The sequence below is a fragment of the Chroicocephalus ridibundus genome, chromosome 22, assembly GCF_963924245.1.
Source record: "Chroicocephalus ridibundus chromosome 22, bChrRid1.1, whole genome shotgun sequence".
NCBI lineage: Eukaryota > Metazoa > Chordata > Aves > Charadriiformes > Laridae > Chroicocephalus > Chroicocephalus ridibundus.
This window is the reverse complement of record NC_086305.1, coordinates 4,577,142-4,603,860: the sequence shown is the minus strand read 5'-3', so window position 1 is coordinate 4,603,860 and position 26,719 is coordinate 4,577,142. Positions and strand designations below refer to the sequence as shown.

The following is a 26,719-nucleotide window of genomic DNA, read 5'->3' as shown; positions in this document are numbered from 1 at the left end:
GGACCTTTGTTCTGGGAAGAGACAATAAAAGGCGCCAAATCAGGGGACGGCTGGGGGGTCCCCGGCCCTCCTGCCCCCCCAAGCGTGGTCCCTGAGGCTCCCCCAAACCCCGGGGCACAGGGGGAGGCAGGGCCCCCCTCCCGACGAGCTCCCTGGGGGGGGGGGGTGCTCCTGCAGCTGGGGTGGGGTCCATGTTCCCCCCACCCCCCTGAAGCTCCCGCGCTCGGCTCCCCCCCAGCCCTTTCCCTGTGCCCCGACCCCCCCCAGGGGCAGCCCCGGGACCCCAGAGTGGCCGGGGGGGGAAGAGGTCCTACAGCCGGTGTGACACCCGCCTGTGTCCGGGGGTCCTGGTGCCCCCCCCCCCCCACACACACACATTCTCACACGGGGGGGGCCATCCCGGTGTCACTTGGGGGGCACTGCGACCCCCGTGATGGCGGGGACGGGGGGGGGTGGTGTCAGCCCTCCCCTCCCGCGGCTCCCGCCGTGTCCCCCTTGTTGTCCCCCGCGGCGTGTCGGTGTCCCCCCCGCCCCGCGGCGGGTCTCGCCCCCCCCCCCCCCCGCCCCGTGCCGGTTACCCCCCCCCCGCGGCGAGGCGGGCGCTGGGGGGGGGGGGATCGCGGGGGGGCTCAGGGTCTCCGGTCCGCGCCGCGCGCGGCGGCGACACAAAGCGGCTCCCGGCGGCGGCGGCGGCGGGGGGGTCCCGGCGCGCCCGCGGTGCCGGTGCCGGGCGGCCCCGCCATGGCCAAGTGGCTCCGGGAGTACCTGGGCCGGGGGGCCCGGCGCTCTCCCCCCCGCCCGCCCCAGCCCGACTACAGCGGCGGCGAGCGCCGCCCCACCGGCACCGGCAGCGGGGCCCCCCCCGCCGCTCCCCCCGGCGCTGCCCTCCGCGGCCCCGCTGCCTCCCCTCGGCACCGGCTGGTGCGGGTGGGGGGCGCGGGGCCGGGCCGGCTGGAGCAGGTAGGAGCGGGGGACACCGGGGGACACCGCGGGGGCAGCGGGGCAGGACCCGGACAGAAGCTCGGGGACCGGGGCGGGGGGCGGCGAAGGGACCGGGGGGTGCGGTGGGAAAACCGGGGTGGGGGGAGGCTGGGGAGAGGAACCGGGGGACAGCGGGAGGACGGGGGGGGCACCGGGAGGACCGGGGAGCAGGACCCGGGGGCACGGGGGGGACCGGAGAGGTGCGAGTGGGGCACCCGGGGAGAGCGGGGGAGGGGGGGGGGGGGGTCGGGGTGCGAGGACCGGGGGGCACAGAGGGGATGGGGGGGGCGGAATGTGGGAACTGGGGGTGGGGACAGAGAGGGGCTGGGGACAAGGACCGGGGGTACCGCAGGGGACCGGGGACGGGGAACCGGGGAGAGCCAAGGGGCCGGGGGGGCAGCGGGGCACCCGGGGGAGGCCCCGGGGTCACTAGGAGAGGGAACTGGGGGGGGCTGGGGGTGGCGGAGTCACTGGGAGAGGGGGAAGGGGAAAGGGGTCGGGGGACAAAGGGACCGGGTGGGAGGGAGCGGGGAAAGGGCTGGGGACATCCATATCAGCGACCTGGGGGAGGCTGCGGGGGCCTGGGGAGGGGACCCAGGGACTGGGGACCTCGGGGTGGGGGGTGGGGGGGCAGTGGGGATCCCGTCCCACCCGGGACACCCACCCGCAGGGCCCCGGCGAGAGCGAGTACTCGGAGCCCTTCGAGGGGGAGCAGGACCCAGCGCCCGAGGGGGGCTGCGAGGAGCCCGGCGAGGCCACAGGTGGGTGACACCCTGGGCACCCCCTCCCGCCCCCAACACCCAGCCCCGGGGGGGGTCCTGTGGCCGGGGTGCGTCCCACCCGTCCTGCCCCGCTGCCTCTCCCAGCCCTGCCTGTCCCCAGGGTGCCCGCGGCAGGGCGAGGGACGGCGGGCGAGGCCGCGGAGGGGACCCCAACTCTACGACACCCCCTACGAGGAGTGGGAGACGGCCGGGGAGGGCCCGGGGGTGCCCCCCGCCCGGGAGAGCCGCCTGCCCCGCGACGACGAGCGCCCGGCCGACGAGTACGACCAGCCCTGGGAGTGGAAGAAGGATCACATCTCGCGGGCGTTCGCAGGTGACAGCATCCCGGGGCGCTGGGTGCCACCCCGGTGTCCCCCAGCCCCAGCCCCCGTGGGTACCACCCTGGGGTCCCCAGGCTCCACATCCCCCAGCACCCGTGGGTGACACTCCTCAGCATCCCCTGGCACCCCTGCGTGCCACCCCTTCCTCCCATGACCCCAGCATCCCCCAGCACCCATGGGTACCACTCCTGTCCCCTACCAGCCCCACCATCCCCCAGCACCCGTGGGCGCCACCCTGGGGTCCCCCAGCATCCCCCAGCACCCATGGGTACCATCCTGGAATTCCCCAGCCCCACATCCCCCAGCGCCCATGGGTCCCACCTCAGGGGTGCAATGGGACACCACAGCAAGGAGGAACCGTGGTGGGGACATCTGGGACATCCCTTTGTGCTCTGGCTCTGAGAACTGGTGGTCCGGTCCCTGGGTGCCCCCCAGCAGCAGACACGGGTGCTGGGACCCCGCAGTGGGGTGACACTCCCCTCCCTTTGCCCCTGCAGTGCAGTTTGAGAGCCCCGAGCGTTCCCCCAGCCTGTCCCGGCAGCTGCCGCAGCCCCCCCGGCCCCCCGCGGGTGCCAGGCCGGGCTGTCCCCCCAGCCCCAGGCACGTGGACACCTCGCTGCCTCTGGAGAAGCAGGCGTGAGTCTGGGGGGTGTCACTCTGTGGGGTGGCATCAACATCCTGGTCACACATCGTGGCATGGAGGCAGCCCTCTGGGGTGGAGGGTCCCCCACAGATGGGTCCCCATGGTGTGGAGGGTGTCCCATGGCATGGTTGGGTGCCCATGGCATAGAGGGTCCGCATAGGGTGGAGGGTGCCCATGGCATGGCTGGGTCCCCATGAGGTGGTGGGTGCCCCATGGTGTGGTTGGTCCCTTTGACGTGGTTGGGTGCCCCATGGCATGATTGGGTCCCCATGGAGTGGAGGGTGCCCCATGGTGTGGTTGGTCCCTTTGGTGTGATTGGGTGCCCCATGGCATAGCTGGGTCCCCCACGGCCTAGAAGATCCTTATGGCGTGGACGGTCCCTTTGGCCTGGATGGATGCCCCATGCCCTAGATGGTCTCCGTGACGTAGAAGGTGCCCCATGGCACAGACACCATGTGGGGTGGATGGGTCCTTGTGCCACCAAGGGTGTCCCCATTGCTGAGGGGTCCAAGTGGGTGAGGATGGTGCCCCATGGCATGGAGGGTGCCCCACAGCGCATATGGGCCCTGGGGCCCCAGTGCTGTGTGGTGGGGTGCCACTTGCCAGGTGCTGGGGTGCCACGTGCCAGGGTGACGCAATGCACCGTGCAGGTGGTACCACGGCCCCATCGGGCGGGCGGGCGCCGAGACGCTGCTGGCGCTGTGCCGCGAGGGCAGCTTCCTGGTGCGGGACTGCGAGACCAGCCCTGACGACTACTCGCTCTCGCTCCGGTGAGCGCGGGGCTGTGGGGAGCGTGGGGACGGCCCTGGGGACAACCCAGGCATGGGGGGGGTCCACGGGAGGGTGCCTGGGCAGGGGGGCTGCGGGCACGGTGCTTGCGTCCACGCGCTGGTGTGTGTTTGCGTTTTCCCCCCGTGATCCATGTTGATGTGCACATGCATGTGGTGAGGGTGGCCCGGCCGTGCCTCAGTTTCCCCTTCCGGCCCGCAGGAGCAGCCACGGCTTCGTGCACGTGAAGCTCACGCGGACGCGGGAGCAGCATTTCGTGCTCGGCCGCGCCGGAGCCGCCTTCCCCTCGGTGCCCGAGGCCGTGCGGCACTACACGGCGCGGGCGCTGCCCGTCCGGGGCGCCCGCCACCTCTCCCTGCTCTACCCTGTGGCTGCACAGCCCCTGTGAGCCCAGCGCCGGCGGGGACCCCCCACCTGTGCCCCCCAACCTGGTCCCGCAGCGAAGCCCTCCCCCCCCCTCATTAAAAGGCGACGTGCAGCCCCTGCCCGCTGCGTGCTCTGCGGCACCAGGCATGGCGACGCTCTGGTCCCTCTTGGGGGCTGAACTCTATGGTACCTCCAGGGGAAGGCATGGTGGCCCTGCCACCGGTCCCGGCCTGCTCCCACCGGGGGGGGTCCTGCCCTGGTGCCTGCTCCCGCCCCCCCCCTCCAAAGAGCCCGGAGATGAGGGGGGGTGTCTGGGTGCGTCCCCCACCCACCGCAGGGCCCGGCCTTGGGGACAAAGTGTGGGGGTGACACTGCTGGGGGTCACCTGCACGCCAGCCCGCCCACACGGCGGGGGCAGGACGATGGCGCTGGCACCCCCCCTGGGGGGGTCCGTGCCGGGGGGAGCGGGTGCTTCCTGCGTGGTCGGCGCAGCCCTCGCGTGCTGGGTGCCGGCACGAAATGAGGCCATGGGACCACAGGGCGGCTTCTCTGGCCCGGGGGGGGCTGGCGGCCAGGCTGGGTGCTGCGGGGGGGACACCGGATGGCGTGGGGGTGGGGGCTGCAGGCGACGCACGGAAGACGGCGAGCGAGCGAGGTGGCAGGATGCCGCAAAACAGCTTTTTGGGGGCTTTTCCTGCAGAAAAGCAGAGAGGGGGGGGGAGGATGTGTGTCCCCCCCGGCCGGGATTCGGTGGCACGGTGGGGTACGGCGCTTCTCAGGGCCGGGGGGCAGTGGGGGGGCCCCGTGCCCGCTGCAGCTCCCCCTGGTACATGCTGTTCTCCATCACCGTGGGGGGTGGCAGCAGCTTCTTGGGGTCCCGCGCCGAGCGGGGCAGCATGTTCATGTAGATGACAGCGTCTGGGGGGGGGGGCAGTGGGTCTTGTTGGGGGGGGGCGCAGGGCCGGCCATGGCCAGCCCTGTCCCCCGAGACACGGTGCGGTGGCTGGCACCGCTGGGGGACCCTCTGTGGGTCACCCGGGGGGAGACATTGGGTGCCCCCAGCCCCGGGGGTGTCTGGGGTGAGCCCCCATGAGCAGGTGGGGGGCGGGGAGGGGGGTTACGGGCACAGGGCAGGGTACGAGGGTAGGTGGGCATTTGGGGGGAGGAGAGGGGTGTGGGGGTGCTTGGGCGTGGGGCAGGGTGGGCACGGGGACAAGTGGGGACGGGGCATTGGGGGACGGGGTTACCTGAGCTCCTGCGGCAGCGCCGGTGGCCGAGGACGGCCAGCCCCAGGAGGAGGGCTGTGCCCCCCAGGGCCCCCGCCAGCCCCCACACCAGCCCTGCAAGCACACCCAGCTGGGGCCACCCCCTCGCCACCGCTGGCACCCAGGCACATGGGCACCGGGGTGGAGGGGACAGCGGGGACAGCAGGGACACACTTACCCGCCTGATGTCCTCCATCTGCTGGTGCCAGTGAAGGGAAAGCAGTCAGGGATGTCCCCGTCCCCATCCCTGTCCCCATCCCTCCTGCACTGTGGCCCAATCCCAGCAGGCACCTCCCTTCACGGTCCCCATCAACCCCCACGGTGATGCCACCTCCCAGGGACCCCATCAACCCCTGCGTGATGCCACCACACAGGGACCCCATAAACCCCTGTGGTGATGCCACCTCCCATGGACCCCATCAGCCCCCACAGTGATGTCACCTCCCACGGGTCCCATCAACCCCCATGGTGATGCCACCTCCCAGGGACCACCCAACCCCCACGGTGTTGCCACATCCCAGGAACCCCATCAAACCCCACAGTGATGCCACCTTGGAGGGACCCTATCAACCCCCGTGGTGATGCCACCTCCCGTGGACTCCATCAACCCCTGCATGATGCAACCTCCCAGACTCCATCAACCCCCGTGGTGATGCCACCTCCCATGGACTCCATCAACCCCTGCATGATGCAATCTCCCAGACTCCATCAACCCCCGTGGTGATGCCACCTCCCAGGGACCCTATCAACCCCCGTGGTGATGCCACCTCCCGTGGACTCCATCAACCCCTGCATGATGCAACCTCCCAGACTCCATCAACCCCCGTGGTGATGCCACCTCCCATGGACTCCATCAACCCCTGCATGATGCAATCTCCCAGACTCCATCAACCCCCGTGGTGATGCCACCTCCCAGGGACCCTATCAACCCCCGTGGTGATGCCACCTCCCGTGGACTCCATCAACCCCTGCATGATGCAATCTCCCAGACTCCATCAACCCCCATGGTGATGCCACCTCCCAGGGACCCCACTCAGGCCCCCAGGGAGGAGGAGCAGAGCAAGGCCCCCGCGGGGTACCTGTGCTGACACTGAGCAGGGTGCCGTTGCCGGTGGCCGTGCCGTGGTGGGGGATCTCAAGGGTGACCCGGCAGAGGTAGCGCCCGGCATCATCCCCCTGTGCCTGGCGGAGGCTGAGGGTGGCCCGGGGGGGGTGCCAGGCCAGGTGGAGGCGGGGGGCGCAGGGGGCGGGGGAGGCGAGGGCAGTGGGGTGCAGGCGGGTGGCACACAGCGCCCCGTGCCCCCCGTCCTTCACCCACTCGAGCCGCAGCAGGTCCCAGGGCTCGGCCACCACCACCCGGCACCCCAGGGCCACCTCGTCACCCGCCATCACCCGCACCTCCCCCGGATCCTGGCTCACCTGCAGGGCGCATGCTGCCGGGAATGGCAGTGGGGTCACTGGGGGGGTGTCACCCGCCACCCCAGCTGTCCCCAAGGCCACCCATGGGGCTGAGGGTACCAGGAGCCAGGCTTGGTCCCTGCACGTCCCCCCTCACTGCGGCCACGCGCTGCTCTGCACATCCTTCTGTCCCCTTCCTGTCCCCATTATCTCTGTCCCCATTATCTCTGTCCCCATCTTGTCCTCCCCGCCTCTGTCCCGTGCTGTCCCCACACACGCTACCTGACCCCATCCTGTCCCCCTCCCCATTGTCCCCCCACCCGTCCCCAATGCCTCCATCCTGTCCCCCCGCCACAGCCATGTCACCCACCTCTGTCCACCCACCCAGCCCCATCCTGTCCCCATGTCTGTCCCTCCCTTTGTCCCCAGCCCCTCTCCAGTCCCTGCTCTGGACAGACATCCCCAGCAGCTGTGGCCATGGCGCAGGGACCAGCATGAGCCCCGCGTCCCCCATAGGGCCTGTCCCCAACCCCACAGCCCAGCCGCTGTCACCTCTGTCCCCCCAAGCCAGCCCTGTCCCCCCACTCACCACCAAGGAGGGGGATGATGACCCCGAGCCCCCACATCCCAGGGCCAGCCCAGCCACCCTGCTCCGAGGGGCCGTGTCCCACCATGGGGGTCCCTGTCCCCGAGCTGTCCTGGTCCCCGAAGCGCCGCTGTCCCCACAGCGTCCTGGTCTCTCGTCACCCAGGTTGACTCACTGTGACGCCACGGCTTCCTGCCACCGCGCTCCGCAGCCCAGGGGAGGGGCAAGGGGACTGGAACAGGGACCAGGATGGGGACAAGGGTGGTGGACACCATCCAGAGCGAGGGCAGGGGATGGCACCACCTTGGGCCCCCACCTCAGCCAAGGGGATGACTCCATCCTGGCCCCACATCCAGGGACATGCAACCTGTGGACCCCCCCGGGACCGCCCCCGTGTGGTGGGACACATCCCGACCCCAGAGCAGAGCAGGGGGCCCATCATGGCCTTGCCGGGAGGGTGGGGGGCCCTGTACTGGGAAGACACCCTCCTCCCACCCCGAGCATGGCAGTGCCCCCCCATCAGCACCCCTGTCCCTCCTGTCCCCCCCTCCCTGAGTGGCGCACCTTCTTCTTCTTTGCTGGGTGTGAAAAATCCCAACTGTCTGGGGATGGCTGCCACGGCAAAGGCACCGGGAGGGAAAACCCTGGCTCATTCCCACACTCTCTGGGAGCTGCTTCCATCACCCCGAGAGCCTGGGGGCGCTGGGCTTTCCGAGAGATCCTGCACTGGCGGAGTACGGATGTCCTCAGGGGACCTGGGACTGAACGGAGGCAGCTGTAGAGACAACCCCCACCTGAACAGAGGGAAAAGGGAGAAAAAAAGAAAGAAAGAGGGAGAAAAAAAAGAGGGAGGAAAGAAAGAAAGAGGGAGGAAAGAAAAAAAGAGGGAGGAAAGAAAAAAAGAGGGAGGAAAGAAAAAAAGAGGGAGGAAAGAAAAAAAGAGGGAGGAAAGAAAAAAAGAGGGAGGAAAGAAAAAAAGAGGGAGGAAAGAAAAAAAGAGGGAGGAAAGAAAAAAAGAGGGAGGAAAGAAAAAAAGAGGGAGGAAAGAAAAAAAGAGGGAGGAAAGAAAAAAAGAGGGAGGAAAGAAAAAAAGAGGGAGGAAAGAAAAAAAGAGGGAGGAAAGAAAAAAAGAGGGAGGAAAGAAAAAAAGAGGGAGGAAAGAAAAAAAGAGGGAGGAAAGAAAAAAAGAGGGAGGAAAGAAAAAAAGAGGGAGGAAAGAAAAAAAGAGGGAGGAAAGAAAAAAAGAGGGAGGAAAGAAAAAAAGAGGGAGGAAAGAAAAAAAGAGGGAGGAAAGAAAAAAAGAGGGAGGAAAGAAAAAAAGAGGGAGGAAAGAAAAAAAGAGGGAGGAAAGAAAAAAAGAGGGAGGAAAGAAAAAAAGAGGGAGGAAAGAAAAAAAGAGGGAGAAAAAAAGAGGGAGAAAAAAAGAGGGAGAAAAAAAGAGGGAGAAAAAAAAGAGGGAGAAAAAAAAGAGGGAGAAAAAAAAGAGGGAGAAAAAAAAGAGGGAGAAAAAAAAGAGGGAGAAAAAAAAGAGGGAGAAAAAAAAAGAGGGAGAAAAAAAAGAGGGAGAAAAAAAAAGAGGGAGAAAAAAAAAGAGGGAGAAAAAAAAAGAGGGAGAAAAGGCACTCTAGAGCATAAGAAAGTCTTCAGGAGGCAACATAATGGGAGCGAGAAGGGTCCTGGGCGGGAGCAAGGACAGCAGAGGGATAAGAGGGATTGCAGGGCCATGGGGGGCACCTGCTGCCCGCTCTCCTCGGCCTCGCAGGGCCATGGGGGAGCCAGTCCGAGGGATGGGGAGAGAAAGAACGACCAAGAGCAGGACAAAAAGTGTCCTGGTGGTGATGAGCCCCCCGACAGGAAGATCTCAGAGCGCTGAAAGCAGATCGTCTCTTTCCTTTACTGCCTTTTACGGCCCTTGCGGGAGGCACGCTGCCAAAGACTCTAGAAACAAGAAATTAGTAGCCATAAACTGATTTTATTATTTTTGAAAAATGGAATGTTTCACTAACAGAAACTTTAAGTGATGTTTGACCAAGAACACATTTATTACAAAAAAAAAAAAAAAAAAAAAAAGAAGGAACCCAACTGATAAGTTGATGTAACGTTTGGCTACAATGCGGCAGCAGTCTCGCTTTTTGTAATCACAAATTCAAGGTGACCCTGGTTAATAAAATTACCACCATTGACATCTGGCAATAAAAAAAAATAATATATATATATATGTATATATATAGTGCTTTCAGTAGCGGCGGGTAAAACGGGGTTCAGTCGGTCTGTTTGGCCGCTCCTGGCCCGCAAACACTCCTTGTATTCCACTACTCTGCATCATCTGGCTCTGGTTTCCAGCTTGCGTAAAGCCTCCACGCCTGAAAACAAGACCAGACAAACTGAAAATTCCCCAGAAAATACTACTGTGACTCTGAGAAAAGATGTTGGCTATGGGCTTTTTGCTACTTGCCAACCCAGAGTTAAGTAGAAGCTGAAAGTATTATTTTTCACAGTTGACACAGGAATTTCGTCATTTATACAGAGCAGTCAACTATTACAAAAACATTATAAGCACTCTGACAAAGCTTCTTACCCCGACATCCCTCCTCGATTCATCACATGGCCTGGTCCTGACTGACCAGGCACGCTTCTATCACCACCTAATTTAAAAAAAAAAAAAAAAAAAAGAAAAAAAAAAAAGAAAGGAAAGAAAAAAGACAGACTTTTGTGTTTTCCTAATAAAAAAGCCACCTCGTTCCCAGAATTTTATTTGCTTTCTCAGTAATGCTGTTAAAGCTCCACAGGAATTTTAACTACCGCTAGAAGTTCAGCAGCAGTCATTCATAGAAAAGACCACGATCACACTGGTAAGCAGCAAGTGTACCTTGCCATCTCTCATGATCCCGTCCCATCATTCCTCCATCCACATTTCCCTGCCATGAACGATCTTGATGCCCCTCTAACTTTCGACCATGATCTCCCCAGTCACGTCCATCTCTTAAAAAAATAAAAGAACATCTTCTAGGTGTGTCCCTTATCCATTTAGCAGCATAGGGTAAAGCCAAACCACCATACCCCATACAAAAGTGTATTAAATAACTGTTAACGAAGCTGTATCTGTCGCCACCCAACCATTGCAATAAAAACTGGTAAGAGAGAAACAACTAGCAACTTGCTGAACGGCATCTTTCGCACAACAAAGCTCGCCTTTTTCTGATCTACAGAGACATAAGTAGTATCGCGATGTACTAAAATACTTAAACCTGGAACAATTCTTTGACCACCATTCCTCTGCCTGGTACGTTTGTGCAGAACAGAACATTACGCATCCGGAATATGCCCAGTCGGTTTAAAGAGAAACCGCCAGGATTCCTGGCGAGTCTCCGCTCTCCACCCCCTCAACTTCACAGATTCTGACTCAATTTCCTTAAAACCTCATCACTAGCCACAAATGAGACTTTTGGCATTACTGGAGCATTCGGTACAGGACTGAATCTCATCTGTAGAAGAGAAAGTTATTTACAAGAGGATCAGTTACGAGCTGAGCTAACTGAGCAGCACCTCGTTACTCACTACGACGCTCCGTTCTCTTGATGCACGGGGGAGCTACATGCGCAAATTCCCTGTTTCTCCAGATGCTCGAAGAAAACTATCTGGAGAGAGGATTCACGCTGTAAAACTGCTTCCGCTGGCGCCCTTTGAAGGTTCACAGAGCGTTAAAATTTTAAGAACCAAGAAATCACTTCCCTTATTTCCTAGGCACTAACCGGGTTTGTGGAGGTATCCCTCTCCCTTCACTCATTCTTCTGTCAGACCCGTAGCCACCCCAACTATCCCGGGAGTGACGATCGGGCCCTCCATGGCGTTCATCTGAGTAATGCTGGAAGGCAAACGGTACAGAGTTATACTAAGAACCAATACGGATTTTCTGTTAGCATTGCAAAAAACCCCTCAGCTCCACAGAGGTTGTCTTTCCGTAAGCTGTCAAATAAAATAAAAACAGAAAATAAAACAGTAGCTGTCTCAGTTTTTACTGGTTCAGTGTTGCTACTGTTGCACAGTTCGCTCTAGGCATTTATTCTGTTTCACAGCACAGATTTCACTCCACTCCCTGGTGGAGAAGGCTTTTTGTTTGGTATGGTGTTTCCAAGGCTTACATTCTGGTTCCAGATTTTTAATTTTTACAGAGAATATCTGCCTACTTCCAACCTCTCTTCTGAAATGAAAGGGTTTGTATACCATTGCGGTACTGGTTTTCACACCTGTCCTTTTACTGTCCTCTGCCTTATTCCCTTATGACACCAGTTATTTTCTACAAACCATTCAGACAAACATCAGAGAAGGATAAGACTCTGCAGTAACCTCCTCTTAATGCACTACAGACACCCAAGAGGTTAACCAGAAAATTTTTATCGCCACGTACCAGCCTGAAAAGATGCCGTACCGCAGCTCCCACGGCTTGGAGGTTTCCCCCCACCCCGATCTGTGGCTACCGCCCTAACGAGCAGATAACTTAATAACTTACATTCGGCACATTAGCGTGCAAAATCAGTTGCTGCTTGAACATCTGCTCAGTTTAAACCCAGTGGTCGTTGCATTTAAGAACCAGGCAGCATGCACACTGTGTTCTTTCCGCTTTGGGGTCAGTTTGTTTGGCTTTTTAACTGAAGCGGTTATTTGGGTATAACCCACCTGCCCATCTCGATCTGGTATTCCTCTTGAACCATCTCTTCTGGAACAAAAAAGACAAGTTTCGGTTGAACTGACACAGCGATCATAATTGCGACGTCTGTATGAAATAGCGCGTGAAAAGTTATCTTCATTAGGCTGTAAATCTGAGAACGCCAATGTTTGTTTACTGGTAGGATATTCAAATGAGTTTTTGTTTCATAGTATAGAAAGAAATCAAAGTAACACCTATTACTGTAACACGGGTAAGCAAGGCATCACCGAGGCACGGTCAGGTACTCGATGGTACCAAGGGAGAACACCGAGTGAAGCTACCAGTATCAGAAATGAGTTACAAGCAAAAGCAAAGCGGTGTGGTTTTTGCCAAAGATCCTTTGAGAGCAAAGCAGAAGTCTCAATAGCACTAGGCAGAAAGTATTGTTGCATTCTGTGGAATTAAAAAAATCTGCATTAGCCACAAAGATGAACGTAGGGAAAGTTTTAAAGCAAAAGGAAACAGCTAAATCTTAGGCTAATAGGGATTCATAAACCAGATTTCCATTCATCTAGAGAGAAGCTGTGGGATTTCCCTTGGCATCACAGCAGCCTACATTAGGACTTGGCTCATAATCTTTACGCAGCCTCTCCCCGCTATGTCCGTAAATGATGGAAACACAGGACTGTTTCCAGTTCCAGTTCCAAAGGATGGAAACAAAAGGATGGAAACAAGCACAAGGGTCCTTTGTTTAGCTCTTCTCTTTTGGCACCCTTCAAGCCATCAGTAAGCCACAAAAAGACACCTAATTTCCATAAAAGTATAGGAAGAAAAGACACTGCCTCACTGACCTGTCCAAACAATGATCTTGGTATCGGCCACGATCCCTGTGGTCAAAGTCGTGGAAGCGGTCTTGACGACTAAATTCAGAATGATACCTATCATCCATCGCCATTCGCTTTGCCTCTGGCCAGTACGGGTCATCTCGCCTGCAAACAAGGTCACAACTAGTAGTAATCTCAAAATAACCTTCCTTTCCTGCTCTCTTGATATCAAACCTCGTTCAATCCAATTATCCAAAAAATTATTTTTGATTTACAATTAAAAACCTTTGTGTGATAAGTGCGCATCGCATTTCAGTTTCAGAGAAAGCTGGGTGTATTGACACTATACGAAAAGCTTAATCTCAGCATGTGCTGACGCGAGAGGAGAATTAGCATCTGTTCCTGCTAGCTATCCTGCGTTAGAACCTGTAAGCAGGTTCTATTCCTGGTCGCTTCCTCTTTGGGCAATAAGAACTTTATACCTGCTGTAATAAAATTGTGCTTACACAAGTATGACATTTGCTCTTTCTCAAAATCAATATTAAAGCGTTAAAAGCGCCGTGTAAATGGTCTTCCAGTTGTGAACTCCCATGACTGCTTTAGCAAAGAGTACTCCCAATTTACACAGGCTTTAGAATGTTCTGTCTGTAACTGGATGTGGCCAAAGAATTTGGAATCTTATCACAGGTATCGTTACCTGCCGTCAGGATCATAAGGCCTTCTCATGGCAGATCGCCGTTCTTGTTCGTAGCGCAGCTGTTCCTGCTGACGTCGCAGCTCTTCCCTCTCCCGCTGAATTCGTTCCTGTTCTCGTCTCCGTTCCTGCTCTATGTGCATTCTTTCTCTCTCCAATCTCTCCCTCTCCAAGCGCTCTCTGTCAAGACGCTGCCTTTGAAATTCAAGTCGCTCTCGCTCTCTCTGGAGCCTCTGTCTTTCATCCCGCTCATGAATAGCTTGAAGACGTTGTTCTCGTTCTCGCCTCTCTCTCTCTCTAATTGAAAAAGAGACATTTTGGTTTTAATTGAGAATCTTAAGTCTCAGCTTTACTGCTTCTTTGTTTTGGGTGGGGTTTCTTGCATGCTTTTTTTTTTTTTTTTTAATTTAGTTTCTATGTTCTTCCAACTACCTGCTTAAATGTGAATGACCTCTTCTCAACTAGATCACAGCTTAGTTTTAAAAAAAGAAAAAACATCTATACAGATGAAAGAAGCAAGGGTAAACATTCTGCGTAAGTCACACAGCATCCACACTAAGTCAGCTCTGAAAAAGCTTTCATAGAGCACAGCACGTCCTAAGAAAAAAATCTGACAAACAGAAAGTATTTACAAACTTCCAGGGAGGAAAATCAAGTATGGACATTCAAATCTGACTGAGTGGAATGTAAGACCTGAAAGCACCTACAAAGGTTATTATTCAACAAGAGTCTCCCGAAAAGCACAGGCTTAGAGAAGATTGATTTTAGTAAAAACCTTCATAATTTGGCATTATGTCTGTTCTATCGATAGATTAGTATCAAATCGATCTGAGATGTTGGAGGGCCAGCTTGACACTGCTTTGCAGTCTGTTCAAAGCACAGATAAGGGAAGTAAAAACATGCCATTCAAAGCTTCGAGCAAAAGTGGAAAAACTCACCGGCGTCTTTCCGTTTCCCTGATTTCTCGTTCCCTCTGTCTCTGACGTTCACGTTCTCGCTGCTCTTTGATTTTATCAAACGATAAAATATCTTGCTTTTCTTTGCTCTCAGATTTGCGATCTTGGCTTTTTGTACTCTGAGTTAAATCAAAACAATGCATTAGCTGAACACAGTGCATTTTTAGCTAAAATTCGTAGGCAGAAGGCCTACCTTATGCCAACCTGAACAAACAAGATTATCCTACCTTCCCAGAGGTAAACAATGCTGGAATTTCAGGGAAAAGCAACCCGAATTTGGCAAGAACTTCTAAAGAGTTTTAATATATATAAATACTAGGGGCATATAATCTGACTTGCACTGGTGGCAAACCATACACCACTTTAAAGGTCACCGGCCACCACACTCCATGCTCAGGGAAACACATCATCTTAACACCATTTTCATACTGCAACTCCACTTCTTCAACTAGGACAGCAACACCAAAAACTATAAAGAAGGTGAAGCATTTACCTTTGCAGCATCCTTAACACCCTAATGCTTTCTAAAAAGTGATAAAAGGACAACTGATCCCAATAGGCAAGGAAAAACATCCCTTCACCTGTATGCATGTAAAGCTATTTGACATTTATATTTACAAAAAAAGGCTTCCCTGAAAGTTGCACTTACCCTCTCTTTTGATGTAGAAGTTTTCACGCTAATAACTGGTTCTCCTTTAGATTTATCCATTACCACTGTCCTCTCAGTTCCTCGACTCACTAGAAAACAAAATACATCTGAGAATGAATAATACACAAGACATTCAAAAATTCTTATGAGATTTAAAACCGTCAGGATACACGGCAGTAAAAAATTATTTTATTGAGATTTTAAATCACTTATAGGAGAATACATTTATGATTTAAATAGCTTACCAAGATTTGGCCAAGTTGGGGATGGGGGCAGTAAAGCTATCACAAAATTACAGTAGTGTTTTCTGGCAGGGATGACACTTTAAAAAAAGCAATTTAATTTCATTCTTGTCTGCAAAATACACACCTTTGCCACAGTTAAGAAACCCAACAAAAAACAACCATCCCCGAAAAAAGCACTCAGAACTGCACACTGTGTCAAGTCTAAACCCAGTGATAGTTCCATCGAATTCACAGTTTTGAGGATTTAAAGCCCAGTAATTATGAGTAAGTCAGAAAAAAGCGTTTAAGGTATTTTCTGGTGTTGTTTGTTGTTCACCAGTATTACTAAGTACGCTTCATGGTCTTTTCTGTTGGAATATGAATCACATCTAATAAGAACACTGAGGTTTGCAGAAGGTGAAGCCTTTTAATCAGCCACAATTCTGAATGTTTATACTTGTTCTTCCATTTCCTACCTGGCTGATACAGGAAATTTTTCTGGATGCAAAGCAGAAGCTTTGTTGCAGTTGCTTATATTCTTTGTTCAATTGTTCTAAATTTGTTTTTTTTAAGTAAGTATCCTTGAAAACATTTCTGAAAGGCAGCTCGAATTACCTGATTTGCTTGCCCTAGATCTATCAGAGGATCCGGCCTTTTGTTCATCTTTCTCTTTTCCTTCTTTTTCATCTTTTCCATCTTTTTCTGATTTCTTAGCATCATCTTTTTTATCAGTCTTCTCCTCCTTCTTAGTACCAACAGACCTATAGGTAAACTTTGCTTTAATAGAGAACCTAACAAAAAGTGCTATGACCACTCTGATCAAGCCACCATCTCAAAAAACCAAAACAAAAACTCAACACAAAAACGCTCCAAAAAAAAAACCAAAAACCCACTCTCAAAAAAACCCCTCACTCCCAATACCTTCCATGCTGCTGTGCAGAAGCCAATGCATACTTGTACGCACGATTAAGTGTAGCAGCCAATCCTAAGCTAAAGGTGACCAAAAGTGAGAAACAACAGATAATCCTTCTGAATATTTGGCAACTCTTAGTGCTGGAAGCCTTCTGTTCTGCCTATAAGTAAAGTTCATGCTTAGCATAGGGAGAAAAGGGCCCACCTATGTATAGGTCGAGCTCCACCAGAAGAGCTTTTGTAAACAAATGCTGTAAGCACCTACTGCAAGCAGGCCAGCCTGCCAATGCATCTCCTTGGTCAAATCTTTTAAAATTTTATGAGAAAACAAAAATCAGTAAAGCAAAATACCTCTTTCAAAAGCAACAGACCACATGAAAAACAAACATTGAAGTATCACTTGCTGAGCATGCAAACAGTCTATCAAAAAGACAGAATAAATTCTGGAAATATTTAATTAAAAGAGCAGACTAAGCCAGAGTCAGATGAGAGGATAAACGATTTTGATAAAAATGGTTTATCTAGAAATTAATTGATTGGGTATCTCCTGATATAACTGGCAAGTTTTGATACTGAACCCCGAAGAGCTCCATATTTCTGAACAGAGGGCCAATTAAGATGCACTCACTGCTGCAGAATATCAATTTCAATTTTTCATGAACTACTCCTTTTTCAGATGCTGTATAACGCAGTGAATTGACATTTGCTATAGTTAACTGTTCACTTTGGTCATGTGGCTGCATTTCAACTGAGTGGCCTTTAAACCCAGAAAAATACCCCAAACCGCTTTACTTCTCAGATTTGGACTCCGCAGAATGATGCTTGTCTTTTTCCTTCCTTGTTTCACCTTCCTTTTTGTCTGACGGCTTTTTTCCAGCTGGTTCATTTTTTGCCTAGAATTTTAGCCAGAAATATTATTATAATAAGAGACAGACATTAAAGTTGCACACTTTTATTTTCATTACACTGTCACAGAATAGCTACCACTTACCTTTTCCACAGAAATCATTTTTCCATGCAGCTCTGTTCTGTGGAGATGATTAATGCACTTAGTGGCTTCTTCAGATGTTGACATCGTAACAAAGCCGTAACAGCGAGCACCAGGACTGCGAGCATTTGTCACTACTTTTGCACCAACCACCTTTGGGAAAAAAAATAAATTATTCCGTGTTTGCAGATCTGTCGCCAAATGAATTCCAACTTAATCACCATTTGAGCAGCTCTATCTACCAGTACCACACAGTATAGCACCTATCCACGTTTAACAGGGAGGAAATACACTCGACACACAACATTCCATCGGCTTTCTCAGAAGACAACACTGCTAGGCTTGTTTGACAGGCAGCAAGGAAATATGACATAAACAGCGCTTACGCTCAAGTCAAGAGCAACACAACCACATCTGAAAAGGTTCAAATTTAAAATTATTCCACATGTATTCTGAAAAGAAGTATAAAGCAAACACAAAATTCTATGAAACAGATGAATCCAATAGTGGAACAGATTGTTGATACAGCTCTGCTGAAAGAGAGACCGCCATAATAACCAGCTCAGAAAATTGATCTTCAAGCTGCTGAGCAGGTCAGTAAGTTAAGGAAGACACGTGTATGCAGGGGAGAGTGGGGTGTAGTAATAAAAATTTAAAAAAAAACAAACCACAAACCAAACAAAAAAACCCCACCCAAACCTACCACCACTTTGTCTTTTCTTACAGGACACCTCTGCTCGTTTCTGTCCACAGATGAATCTCTGACAGCGCAGAGGCACGCGCTTAGTGACACAAATGTTTAATATTACTTTCAGAAATGTATTAGGAGGAAGGGGAGATGGCCATGGAAAGACTTCCCTTCCACAACTTCTGCTCTCATATCCTAGCTGGCACTAAAGGACAAATGGAAGCCTGCCCTCAAAGACTAGATTTCTCAAACGAATACCCGATTAAAAACATAACCGTATGAAACAGCATTAACTATCGCTGGACACCCAAGAGGTATAATTAGACTATAGCACAATAGATGATGACCCACTAGTCTCTCCTGTTGAGAATTGCCTCATTTTTACAGATATGTGCACAGAGATCCTCTGAAACCTGGACCTCCGCCACCCCCCCCACCCCCATTTCCGACAACCTTCTTTATGAAGTATGCTACTAGAACACAAGAAAGTTAAGTGCTTAACCTACCTAGCTGCTCATTAGGAAAAATAAGAGCTAACTTTAAGGTCATTCTTTTAAATTGATAAAATGGTTTGTTAATTTACATATTCGCTACATACCTTCCCATACTTGCTGAAAAGATTCTTCAAGTCTGTAGCTCTAGTAGAGGATGAAAGTCCACTAACCCACAAATTCCTGCCAGAACCACTACCCGCGCGGCCTAAGGTACAAAAAAGCCAAACATAAAAGACCGTGTAGCACAAGAATGCAACAGTGAAAAAGTAATCGCCCTACAAACCCCACATTATTTTTTTTCTTCATAGACCGTGTCAAACGCAATTTTACTTCTGCCTCTTCCAACCAATCCGAAAAATCAACAGACACATTGCAGTCTGCAAAAATGAACTTCTGAACTCCATACTTGATGTGCATTTGAATAGGTCTTAATGAGTTTTCATCTACATATTGTCTTCCTACACTTCAATCACTTTTATAAGAATTACAAAGTATTAAATGTTAATTCACAGGAGACTTTTTTTTTTTTTAAATACTGTCAGCTAATAAGGTTACAGAAGTTATATACACTGAAATTTACAATTTATGCTTTGAAGGCTATGTTACAACATTGACAGTTCACTGAATTAACAGTCCTCGCCAAAATTACCAGAGTATTAACCTATAGATTTAGGCATCGGCTGAGATTTTTTGGACAAATACTGGTCTTGACGGTACCTATCACCATTCATGAAGCTAGTGGGACTCCAATGTAACTATCCCGGTGAAGATATACACATGCTCAGGGAATTAGAAGAACACAAAAAATAAACAATGCAAGAAAGGGAAGTCAAAAAGTGAGAACTATTACTCCATTCGCTCCTTTGAACGTTTACTTACTACAATTAACTAACACGATCCCATTATATTTTTTCAAGGCATTTGTACATTTTTTAAAAAAACACATACCTTTATCATCCTTTGAGATTATCTTTGTATCTCTGTCCTCCTCAACAGGGCTAAAGACAAAAGATCATGTTATTCAACCGATCATAAGCAAAAAGAACATTAATTCTAGATTGTGCACTAAAATTGGATACCTACCAGTATATTAGTTCTGAAATAAACGCTATCTTTGCAAATTTACAGAAGAGTGTCAGGAAATATGGGATTTGTACCCTTAAAAGGACAATTCTGTTTTGCAGATGACAGAAATAAGAGCAATTTATTAAACAACCTTTGAAGGTTGAGGAAGGAAAGAAATCAAACCCTCTGTGTTAAAAAAAAAATAATTAATATCTGCACATGGAGAAATAAAACAGATTCTTTAGGAATAGGCTACAATTTCATCAGTCTCGGTGGCCAATTGAAGGAAACAGCTTATTCGCATCACTTAACGACCAATGAAAAAAGATAGCATCTGGTCTATAACGGAGAAAAAACAAACCTCTTTTTCTGATCACCGCCCTCACTGCTTGAGGACTCTTTAGTGGCAGAGGATTCCTCAGAATTAGCTTTGTCTTCTGTTTTCTTGCCATCTTCTTTGCTATCTTGGCCTTCAGGACCTGCGCCTTTCTCCGCTGTTTCCCCACTAGAGGCTTCCAGGCCTTGGGAGCGTTTGCTACTCTGATCGCTTAGGGTCTCTACTACTAAAGATTCAGAGTCCGGTTTCTCTTCCTCTATTGTCTGTTCCCTTGTCTCCCCTTTTGCTACAACTAAACGCTTTGCTTCCTTCCTTGCCATAGCTTGTGCCGATTTGCTGTCCAAATCTAAAGCATCTTCCTCCAACTGAGTGGCAGCAAGAGCGTCCTCTTCCTCTGCTAGCCTCTTGCCTGGCACCACGTTACTTGCTTCCTGTGCATGTGGCTGCTCCGCTTCGCAAGTTTCTTCGTTAAGTGGTTCAGATTTACAAGTTTCCCCCAAAATGTCGAGTATTTTCTCATTTTCTACGGATTTAACAGGAATAGAATGGCACAAGATTTAATCACCAGGGAAATACAGCAATCACAAATGTGGAACTGGCATGGCTGCCACACTAACACCAAGAGAACTTCTAAGCTACACAGAGATTGGAAAACCCTAGTGTACACAGTGTTAAAAGCGCTACGCTAACTGCTGTCTGACAAACTACCAAATCAGCCCTAAAATGTTAACAGGGAAGAAAAATGCCCCCACAGATTTAACAAAAACCTTCTGGCTGATCCTTGATATTCTTCATGAAATCGTTCAGCTCTGTTTCTTCTCTAGTTAGCTTCCAGAGTCCGAGATGCTTAACTGAACGTATCAAGGCACTGAGAGTTCAATTTCCAAATTTCTGTGAAATTCTTTTAGCAGACAGTCCAACATGAGAACTGGGCATCTTCTGACGGCGTACGAGTGCATTTGCAGTCCAGAAAGCGAATAGGATCTGTAGAAAATTCCTGTGACGACAGTGTGTTCCTTCTTCTGAAGTTCAGCCACTCTTTAATTTCTGTTCTGTACCAAAGCTGTGTATTACCTGCCCTCCTGTATTTTTATTCATAGAACTACAGTACAGTGTGATATCACAAGATCTGTTTTCAGAACCTTTACATCTTTAAGGATCATTCCTTAACTCCACTGGAGGTAACAGTTCTACGGAACCATTTGATCACATTAAATACGTGTTTCCATAAAGCGGTTATTCACAGATCTGGTGATATGACTGGGTTTCCAATCTCTATGACCCTGCATAACCTGGATTGTCCACCAAAATGTACACTACAGTAATGCATTTAAAAAAAAAAACAGGGACACAAAAAGAATTAAATAAAGAATGAAACTGTTTCAATGCCCAGGACTTCTTTTTTTTTTTAATTTAAACAAAAAAAAAATCCACAATCCAAAAACAAACCAAAAACCAATCAAACCAAAAAAACAACAAAAACACAAAACCAAAAAACCAGTACCTGGCTCCAAAGGTAACTCTCCAAGCTCCTGCAGTGAAAAAGTTACAAAAATAACAAAACATCACTATGTTGTAATAAGTCAAGGTGTTATTCTGAACGACACCTCTCACCCCCCCCAAGATAGGAGAGAATTTAGGGAGTTACTATCATTTAGCCTACTTCATTTTTGAAATGTTGAATTTTAATAAATTTGGCACAAGAAGGTTTAAACATTACTTTTTAGCACCTTGAAGTTTTAAGAAATGTGTAAAACTTCAGTATTTCTTGGACATCTTTTGAACACACAGTACACATTCACATGGGTAAACAAATCAACAAATGCAAGTTGCATAAAGCAAAGCTTATCTTCATGTTACCCTTCTCTAAAGACTATTTTATGAAGTCTGCTTTCCGAAAACAGGATTGACAGAAACACCAGCTTCACCGGGACTTACAAGTGGCCTTAACCTACCAGGAGTGATCCAGGAAGTATTTCAGGAATAGGCCAGTTTCAGCTTTGTTGTCAACATGGGATACATACTTTTAATGGAATTTAAATATAACTGAGTTGGTTTATACAACAGATAAAAAGAATCCAATCTACCACCCAAACTCAGTATGACATATAGATCATATATACACGACCAGATAGATAAACAGATAGATATCTTTGTCCATATGATTAAATTAGAAAGGCATGAGTTCTTATTCTTTGCAGAATAAGAATGCACCCACTGTGTACTACCTGTATATATACTGTTTCAGCATACAGTTGATAATTATGCCTTTTTGTTTGTAAAGAAAAATTGGTTATCATTTACCTTTATTACGGTTAAATCAGACGAAGAAGCACCTAAACTGTTTCCAACATCTTCAACCTCTACCTTTAAAAAGTAAACAAAGACATTTTGTTATTTATAAAAGAATGGTATTGTGAATGAAACCTGAATGAGAAACAAAAGATTTTATTTTCGCTGACAACTGATATTAAGCAAACATATTTAGCATCCAAAACAACCAATAAGGGTAAAAACTGACCAGCGACCCCCACACTTCTTCCTGATCTCCACTGAGTAAGCTCTCTCACTACCTCTCAAATGTGTTGGTCGGCTCACAAAAAACTTTAAGGATGGGGATTCCAACAGCAAATTTCTCTTACTCTTTCTCTCTTATTTACAGCAACAGCACAGAGCCAAAAGTCTATGGGACTTGATAACTGTTTTCTTTACTGATAAAAGACAACCGCAAGAGCTGACCTGGGGTCTGGTAGTTTAGTCACTGAAAAAAACCCCTACTTTCTGGGTATTTCTATTTGACTTGTCTGGGACAGGGATATGCTTGGTAATAGGGGGTTAAGCTTATTTCTGCAACTTTCAGATTTGGGTGGAGAACTTTAGACTCTTGTAGTCCAGACTGATGACACAATGTGCACACACAACAAAAAGCTAAGCTATACTTCCCTATTAGATGGGGCAGAAATAACTTTCTTCAGATGCTTTGTTGTACAATTCAGGAGATAAGCACTTGACTTGGGGAAAAAAAATTATCTTCTAGTCCAGATGGACAATATCATATAAGCAGTGCAACAGCCAGACGAACACAGAAAGCCAATGTAAAAACACTTTCAACACCTGAGTAACTGTGAGACCCTATCTGAACAGAAAAAATAATCTAGAATATAGTTCCCAGAATGTTGCTGTTCAGCTGAAGTAAATAAGCCTACAGCATTTGTATACCTCACATATCCTCCTAAATAAAAGAAAAATATGAAAATGGGAATGTAAACGTACGGTGAAGCAGAGTTCAAAGCATGATTAAAACAAATGCTTTCTGGATTACTATTATATGTGTACAAACAACATCTAAGCATTTTAAAATCAAGAACGCTATTTCCACAAATATGTAAAGGAAGAAAAAGCAACGACCATGAGAACTGGCAGAGTCCTTACTTGTTTCAAATACTCTTTAGCTTATGTTTTGCTATTTAATTAAAAAAAAAATAAAATCTGATTCCACGCACATAAGAGATGCATACCATCACTATTGGTATTTCTCTTGATTCTTCTTTAATTTCTGAGAATTGTGGGGATGCCTCCAAGTTACCCATAGCATATTCTGTAGGCTGATCTGGAAGTTCTTTCACTTCTGCATCAGCATTTTCTTTACTATCAGACAGTGAGTCAAGAATATTATCAGCACTGTAATCCTCTCCGCAATCTACCGCATTGCCATTATCTATTTCAGCTTCATCTAACACACTAATATCCATCATGTCAATATCCTGCAAGTTATCCAAACTTGCTTCAATATCCTCCTGTAAAAAGAAAAAAAGTATATATAATAGCCATTGTAATTTGAAAGCAATGCTATCATTACTTTGCTTCAAACGCAGTCTTGCATACCTGTCCATCTCCCGAATCCTCTTCCAGGCCATTATCTTCTACTCCCTCTTCATCTGGTCTACGTCCTAACAACATTACAATCGTTAGAATGAAAAGAAAGTAACAGCATGTATCCTTCAAGTTTTATTTTTTCATCAGAGTTGATATTCCATTCAGTTTAGTTATCTGCTCTTTCCTTATCTTCCACAACTGAGTGCCTATATATCATCCTAGTTCAGTAACTGACAAACATGCTACAGTCTGAGGTCTGTCATGACTTCAAGAAGCACCGCTGTGCACTCCCCAGAACATCTGGCTCAGCTGAGACTGCAGTAATGTATTATCTCAACCTTTCATTTCTTTACAGACATTCACAAAAAGGAAAAAAGAAAAAAGCAACCAAAGGGAAAACCCAACATAAAACAATGAAAAAAAAAACCCTCTACAAAAGAATGAAAAATCCCACTGTATTTGTAAGCATTACTGCAGTGCTCCGCTTATCAGCTGGACACAAAATTTCGGAACTCACATTACTGAAAACAGTTTGGTAGTTTCAGCACCAAACAGGAACTCCTCAAACTTAGAGCTAAGCAGTTGCTTCAGCTTTTATGAATGTAGCTCAAAAACTACAAGCACATTACAATAAAAAAGGAGGAAGGATTTGAGAGCTAAGAGGAACATCTCACCTATTTTCCATTCCAACACTAAAAGCGCTAAAACATACGTTAGGTATTTTTCTGAGACTTGAACATGAATGTGATTACCAAAGATACTTCTGCTTTTAGCCATAGTTTTGACATTTGTTCTGTTTCCAGTTAAGATTTCACATTTAAGTTTGCAAGCAAATGTAACATCACTCCAAACTGGATCTAATAACAAAAATCCGAGTCAAACAAACTAGATGGCAAAACATTTGAATTTCATCTCACGAATTTACATTTTTGTGTAAGTCAAAATTAATAATTTAATTAAAGCTATAGCTTTGGGACGGCAAAACATTCAGCAATAGTGCCAAAATGAAACCAAGCACTTTGCCAAAAGGAAAAGCAGACTTCAGAAAAAAAATTAGCATGGTTCCACTTCATGAGTTAAAGTTGCTAGAAAACCCAAGGGAGATGGGGGTGAAGATCCTCTCTAACTGCCCTGTACCTTTGCTGCTTCTTTTGGGAGTTTTCTTCATGATATTTTCTGAAACTACTGGAATTTCATCAGGATTCCCCCCTTCCTCCTCAATAGCCTGTTAAGGGGAAAAGATAAAGATATGATATATCAAGACAGACATAATAATTACATTTGTGCGCTTCTGTTGAATTTAAGAGCTGGACACCAGAGGCAGAAAAATACTGAAACAAGAATCCAGTGCTTTGAATTAGATAGCAGCAACTTGGATACACAAACCAAACGCCACGGGATCAAAGCAACAAGCACACAAGAAACAGTAATATGTTGGTGTAAAGTTTCTGGAAAGCAGTCAGCAGCATAACCTACAGACAAAAAAAAAAAGTCAATCCTACGGCATTTGCAACAGTGCACAGATCCCCGGAGTGTTGTGACAGAGTAAGAACCTTGTCTCTAGGAGACGGCAGGCATCAGGTCAATGAAAACGGTCTGCATGCTACTAACATAGAATCATAGAATAGTTCGGGTTGGAAGGGACCTTAAAGATCATCTAGTTCCAACCCCTGCCCTGGGCAGGGACACCTCCCACCAGCCCAGGTTGCTCCGAGCCCCGGCCAACCTGGCCTTGAACCCCTCCAGGGATGGGGCAGCCACAGCTTCTCTGGGCAACCTGGGCCAGGGGCTCACCACCCTCACAGCAAACAATTTCTTCCTAATATCCAATCTAAATCTCCCCTCCTTCAGTTTGAAACCGTTCCCCCTCGTCCTGTCATTACAGTCCCTGCTCCAGAGTCCCTCCCCATCCTCCTGTAGGCCCCCTTTAGGGACTGGAAGGGGCTGGAAGGTCTCCCCGGAGCCTTCTCTCCTCCAGGCTGAACCCCCCCAGCTCTCTCAGCCTGTCCTCACAGCAGAGGGGCTCCAGCCCTCGGATCATCTTCATGGCCCTCCACGGGACCCACTCCAACAGCTCCGTGTCCTCCTTGTGCTGAGGAGTCCAGGGCTGGACGCAGTGCTCCAGGTGGGGTCTCCCCAGAGCGGAGCAGGGGGGCATACCAAACATTCTGACGAGGATACAGGCTACCAGCTAGAAAGCCAGCAAGGAAATGAGCACGCAGCAAAAAGCCTAGCAAATAGCGCACAGAACCGTAAATCCGGGAGCTCAGTGCATGGTGGGGAAAGGCCAGCGATGCATGAAACCAGAAACACCCGGGCCGAGTGCCGCGGCAGAGGCGCAGTGCTGTGTCCCCCGAGGAAATCGGAGATGGGCTCGCAGGCACCTCCCCCCCGCTCCCTCCCCCGCTACCACACGAGACCGGCGGCTCCAGGGGCGAGCCTGAGACAGCCAAGTACGGGGCCACGCTCGCGCTGGGCCTGACGGGCCCCGCAGAACCGACCCCCCGCTCCCCGCAGCCCCGTTCCCTCCGCTCCACGGCCGTTTGGCGCCATTTTCCTCAGCAGCGCCCGGCGGGGCTGCGCCGCCCCCGCCGGCAGCCCCGGCGCGTCTCCCGGCTCACCTTCCTGAGCCGCTCCGTCAGGACGCTCTTGTTCCCGCTGCTGTCCAAATTGCGGCGCTTGAGTTCCGCCCGCAAGTCTATGACGCGCAGCTCGCTCAGCCGCCGCCGGTTTTCCGACTCCGAACTGGAGACTCCCGACCCACCCACGGAGGCAGGTTCTCCCTGCCCGGCCGCTGACTGACTCTCCGCCATAGGGCCGTTGTTTCGACTCGCACGCGCGGAGCAAGGCAGGTTAAAAAAAAAACCCAACAAAACAAAACAAACACCCCGCGCAAAGCCGCGGTTGCGGCACAAAATGGTGGCAAAAACGAGACGCGCTGAAGAGAAAGGGGGAGGGAAGGAAAAGGCACCGCAGCCCGCACGCGCGCTGACCACCAGGCCCGCAGGGGTTGTGCGCATGCGCGGAGAGTAACGTCCCCGCTCCGGAGCGGGCCCCTGGGGGTGCGCGTGCGCACTACTTCCTTCGCCCGCCTCCCTCCGCGGATGCGCAGCCGCACTCTGCCTCGGCCCTCGGACGCACGCGCGGGAGCTCGCGACTCGTCCTCAGACGCGGGCGACGCCGTGCGCGCATGCGCAGGGGGGGCATCGCTCGCGTTGTCTTCCAGGCCCCGCC

At 50.3% G+C, this 26,719-nt stretch overlaps 3 protein-coding genes across 7 annotated transcripts; 1 reads left to right on the top strand and 2 right to left on the bottom strand.

Moving 5' to 3' along the window:
- The first annotated feature begins 741 nt into the window (after nucleotides 1-741).
- On the top strand, nucleotides 742-3,903 carry SHD (Src homology 2 domain containing transforming protein D). The gene is made up of 6 exons (XM_063358292.1): nucleotides 742-960; nucleotides 1,652-1,742; nucleotides 1,864-2,076; nucleotides 2,581-2,719; nucleotides 3,377-3,496; nucleotides 3,717-3,903. The coding sequence occupies exons 1-6, from the start codon at nucleotides 742-744 to the stop codon at nucleotides 3,901-3,903; spliced, it is 969 nt and encodes a 322-aa protein (XP_063214362.1).
- Nucleotides 3,904-4,656: 753 nt separating this feature from the next.
- Nucleotides 4,657-7,414, bottom strand: LOC134526483 (uncharacterized). The gene is made up of 4 exons (XM_063358403.1): nucleotides 7,134-7,414; nucleotides 6,076-6,579; nucleotides 5,129-5,221; nucleotides 4,657-4,799 (listed from the first exon to the last, which is right to left on the bottom strand). The coding sequence occupies exons 1-4, from the start codon at nucleotides 7,216-7,218 to the stop codon at nucleotides 4,657-4,659; spliced, it is 825 nt and encodes a 274-aa protein (XP_063214473.1). The 5' UTR covers nucleotides 7,219-7,414.
- Nucleotides 7,415-9,082: 1,668 nt separating this feature from the next.
- On the bottom strand, nucleotides 9,083-26,688 carry LOC134526296 (scaffold attachment factor B1-like). Of its 5 annotated transcripts, none has more exons than XM_063358044.1 (21): nucleotides 26,107-26,688; nucleotides 24,623-24,710; nucleotides 23,495-23,559; nucleotides 23,128-23,406; nucleotides 21,914-21,976; nucleotides 21,114-21,141; nucleotides 19,634-20,132; nucleotides 19,156-19,205; nucleotides 18,312-18,412; nucleotides 17,029-17,178; nucleotides 16,830-16,930; nucleotides 15,741-15,886; nucleotides 14,902-14,990; nucleotides 14,235-14,371; nucleotides 13,300-13,593; nucleotides 12,630-12,767; nucleotides 11,808-11,844; nucleotides 10,883-10,995; nucleotides 10,000-10,112; nucleotides 9,709-9,775; nucleotides 9,083-9,493 (listed from the first exon to the last, which is right to left on the bottom strand). In XM_063358044.1, exons 1-21 carry the CDS (start codon nucleotides 26,503-26,505, stop codon nucleotides 9,367-9,369), a joined length of 3,084 nt encoding a protein of 1,027 aa, XP_063214114.1. In that variant the 5' UTR covers nucleotides 26,506-26,688; the 3' UTR covers nucleotides 9,083-9,366. The 5 variants fall into 5 exon arrangements, 4 of the variants coding, with proteins under 4 accessions (XP_063214114.1, XP_063214113.1, XP_063214117.1 ...); XM_063358043.1 differs by having other exon boundaries at nucleotides 11,808-11,847; nucleotides 26,107-26,685; XR_010073934.1 differs by lacking the exon at nucleotides 10,000-10,112 and having other exon boundaries at nucleotides 9,412-9,493; nucleotides 11,808-11,847; nucleotides 26,107-26,682.
- Between the last annotated feature and the right edge of the window lie 31 nt (nucleotides 26,689-26,719).

What these genes read in the sequence shown, in the direction of transcription:
- SHD (XM_063358292.1), top strand. Translation starts at nt 742, where the DNA reads ATGGCCAAGTGGCTCCGGGAGTACCTGGGCCGGGGGGCCCGGCGCTCT. An exon ending in GGCCGGGCCGGCTGGAGCAG is followed by an intron (nt 961 to 1,651) that starts GTAGGAGCGGGG and finishes ACCCACCCGCAG; the next exon opens with GGCCCCGGCGAGAGCGAGTA. An exon ending in CTGCCTCTGGAGAAGCAGGC is followed by an intron (nt 2,720 to 3,376) that starts GTGAGTCTGGGG and finishes TGCACCGTGCAG; the next exon opens with GTGGTACCACGGCCCCATCG.
- LOC134526483 (XM_063358403.1), bottom strand. Translation starts at nt 7,218, where the DNA reads ATGGTGGGACACGGCCCCTCGGAGCAGGGTGGCTGGGCTGGCCCTGGG. An exon ending in GAGGTGGCATCACCACGGGG is followed by an intron (nt 5,222 to 6,075) that starts GTTGATAGGGTC and finishes GTGTGCTTGCAG; the next exon opens with GGCTGGTGTGGGGGCTGGCG. An exon ending in GCGCTGCCGCAGGAGCTCAG is followed by an intron (nt 4,800 to 5,128) that starts GTAACCCCGTCC and finishes CCCCCCCCCCAG; the next exon opens with ACGCTGTCATCTACATGAAC.
- LOC134526296 (XM_063358043.1), bottom strand. Translation starts at nt 26,505, where the DNA reads ATGCGCACAACCCCTGCGGGCCTGGTGGTCAGCGCGCGTGCGGGCTGC. An exon ending in GGGATACCTCCACAAACCCG is followed by an intron (nt 10,113 to 10,882) that starts GTTAGTGCCTAG and finishes TATTTTTTTAAG; the next exon opens with AGATGGACGTGACTGGGGAG. An exon ending in GGATCATGAGAGATGGCAAG is followed by an intron (nt 9,776 to 9,999) that starts GTACACTTGCTG and finishes TTTTTAAATTAG; the next exon opens with GTGGTGATAGAAGCGTGCCT.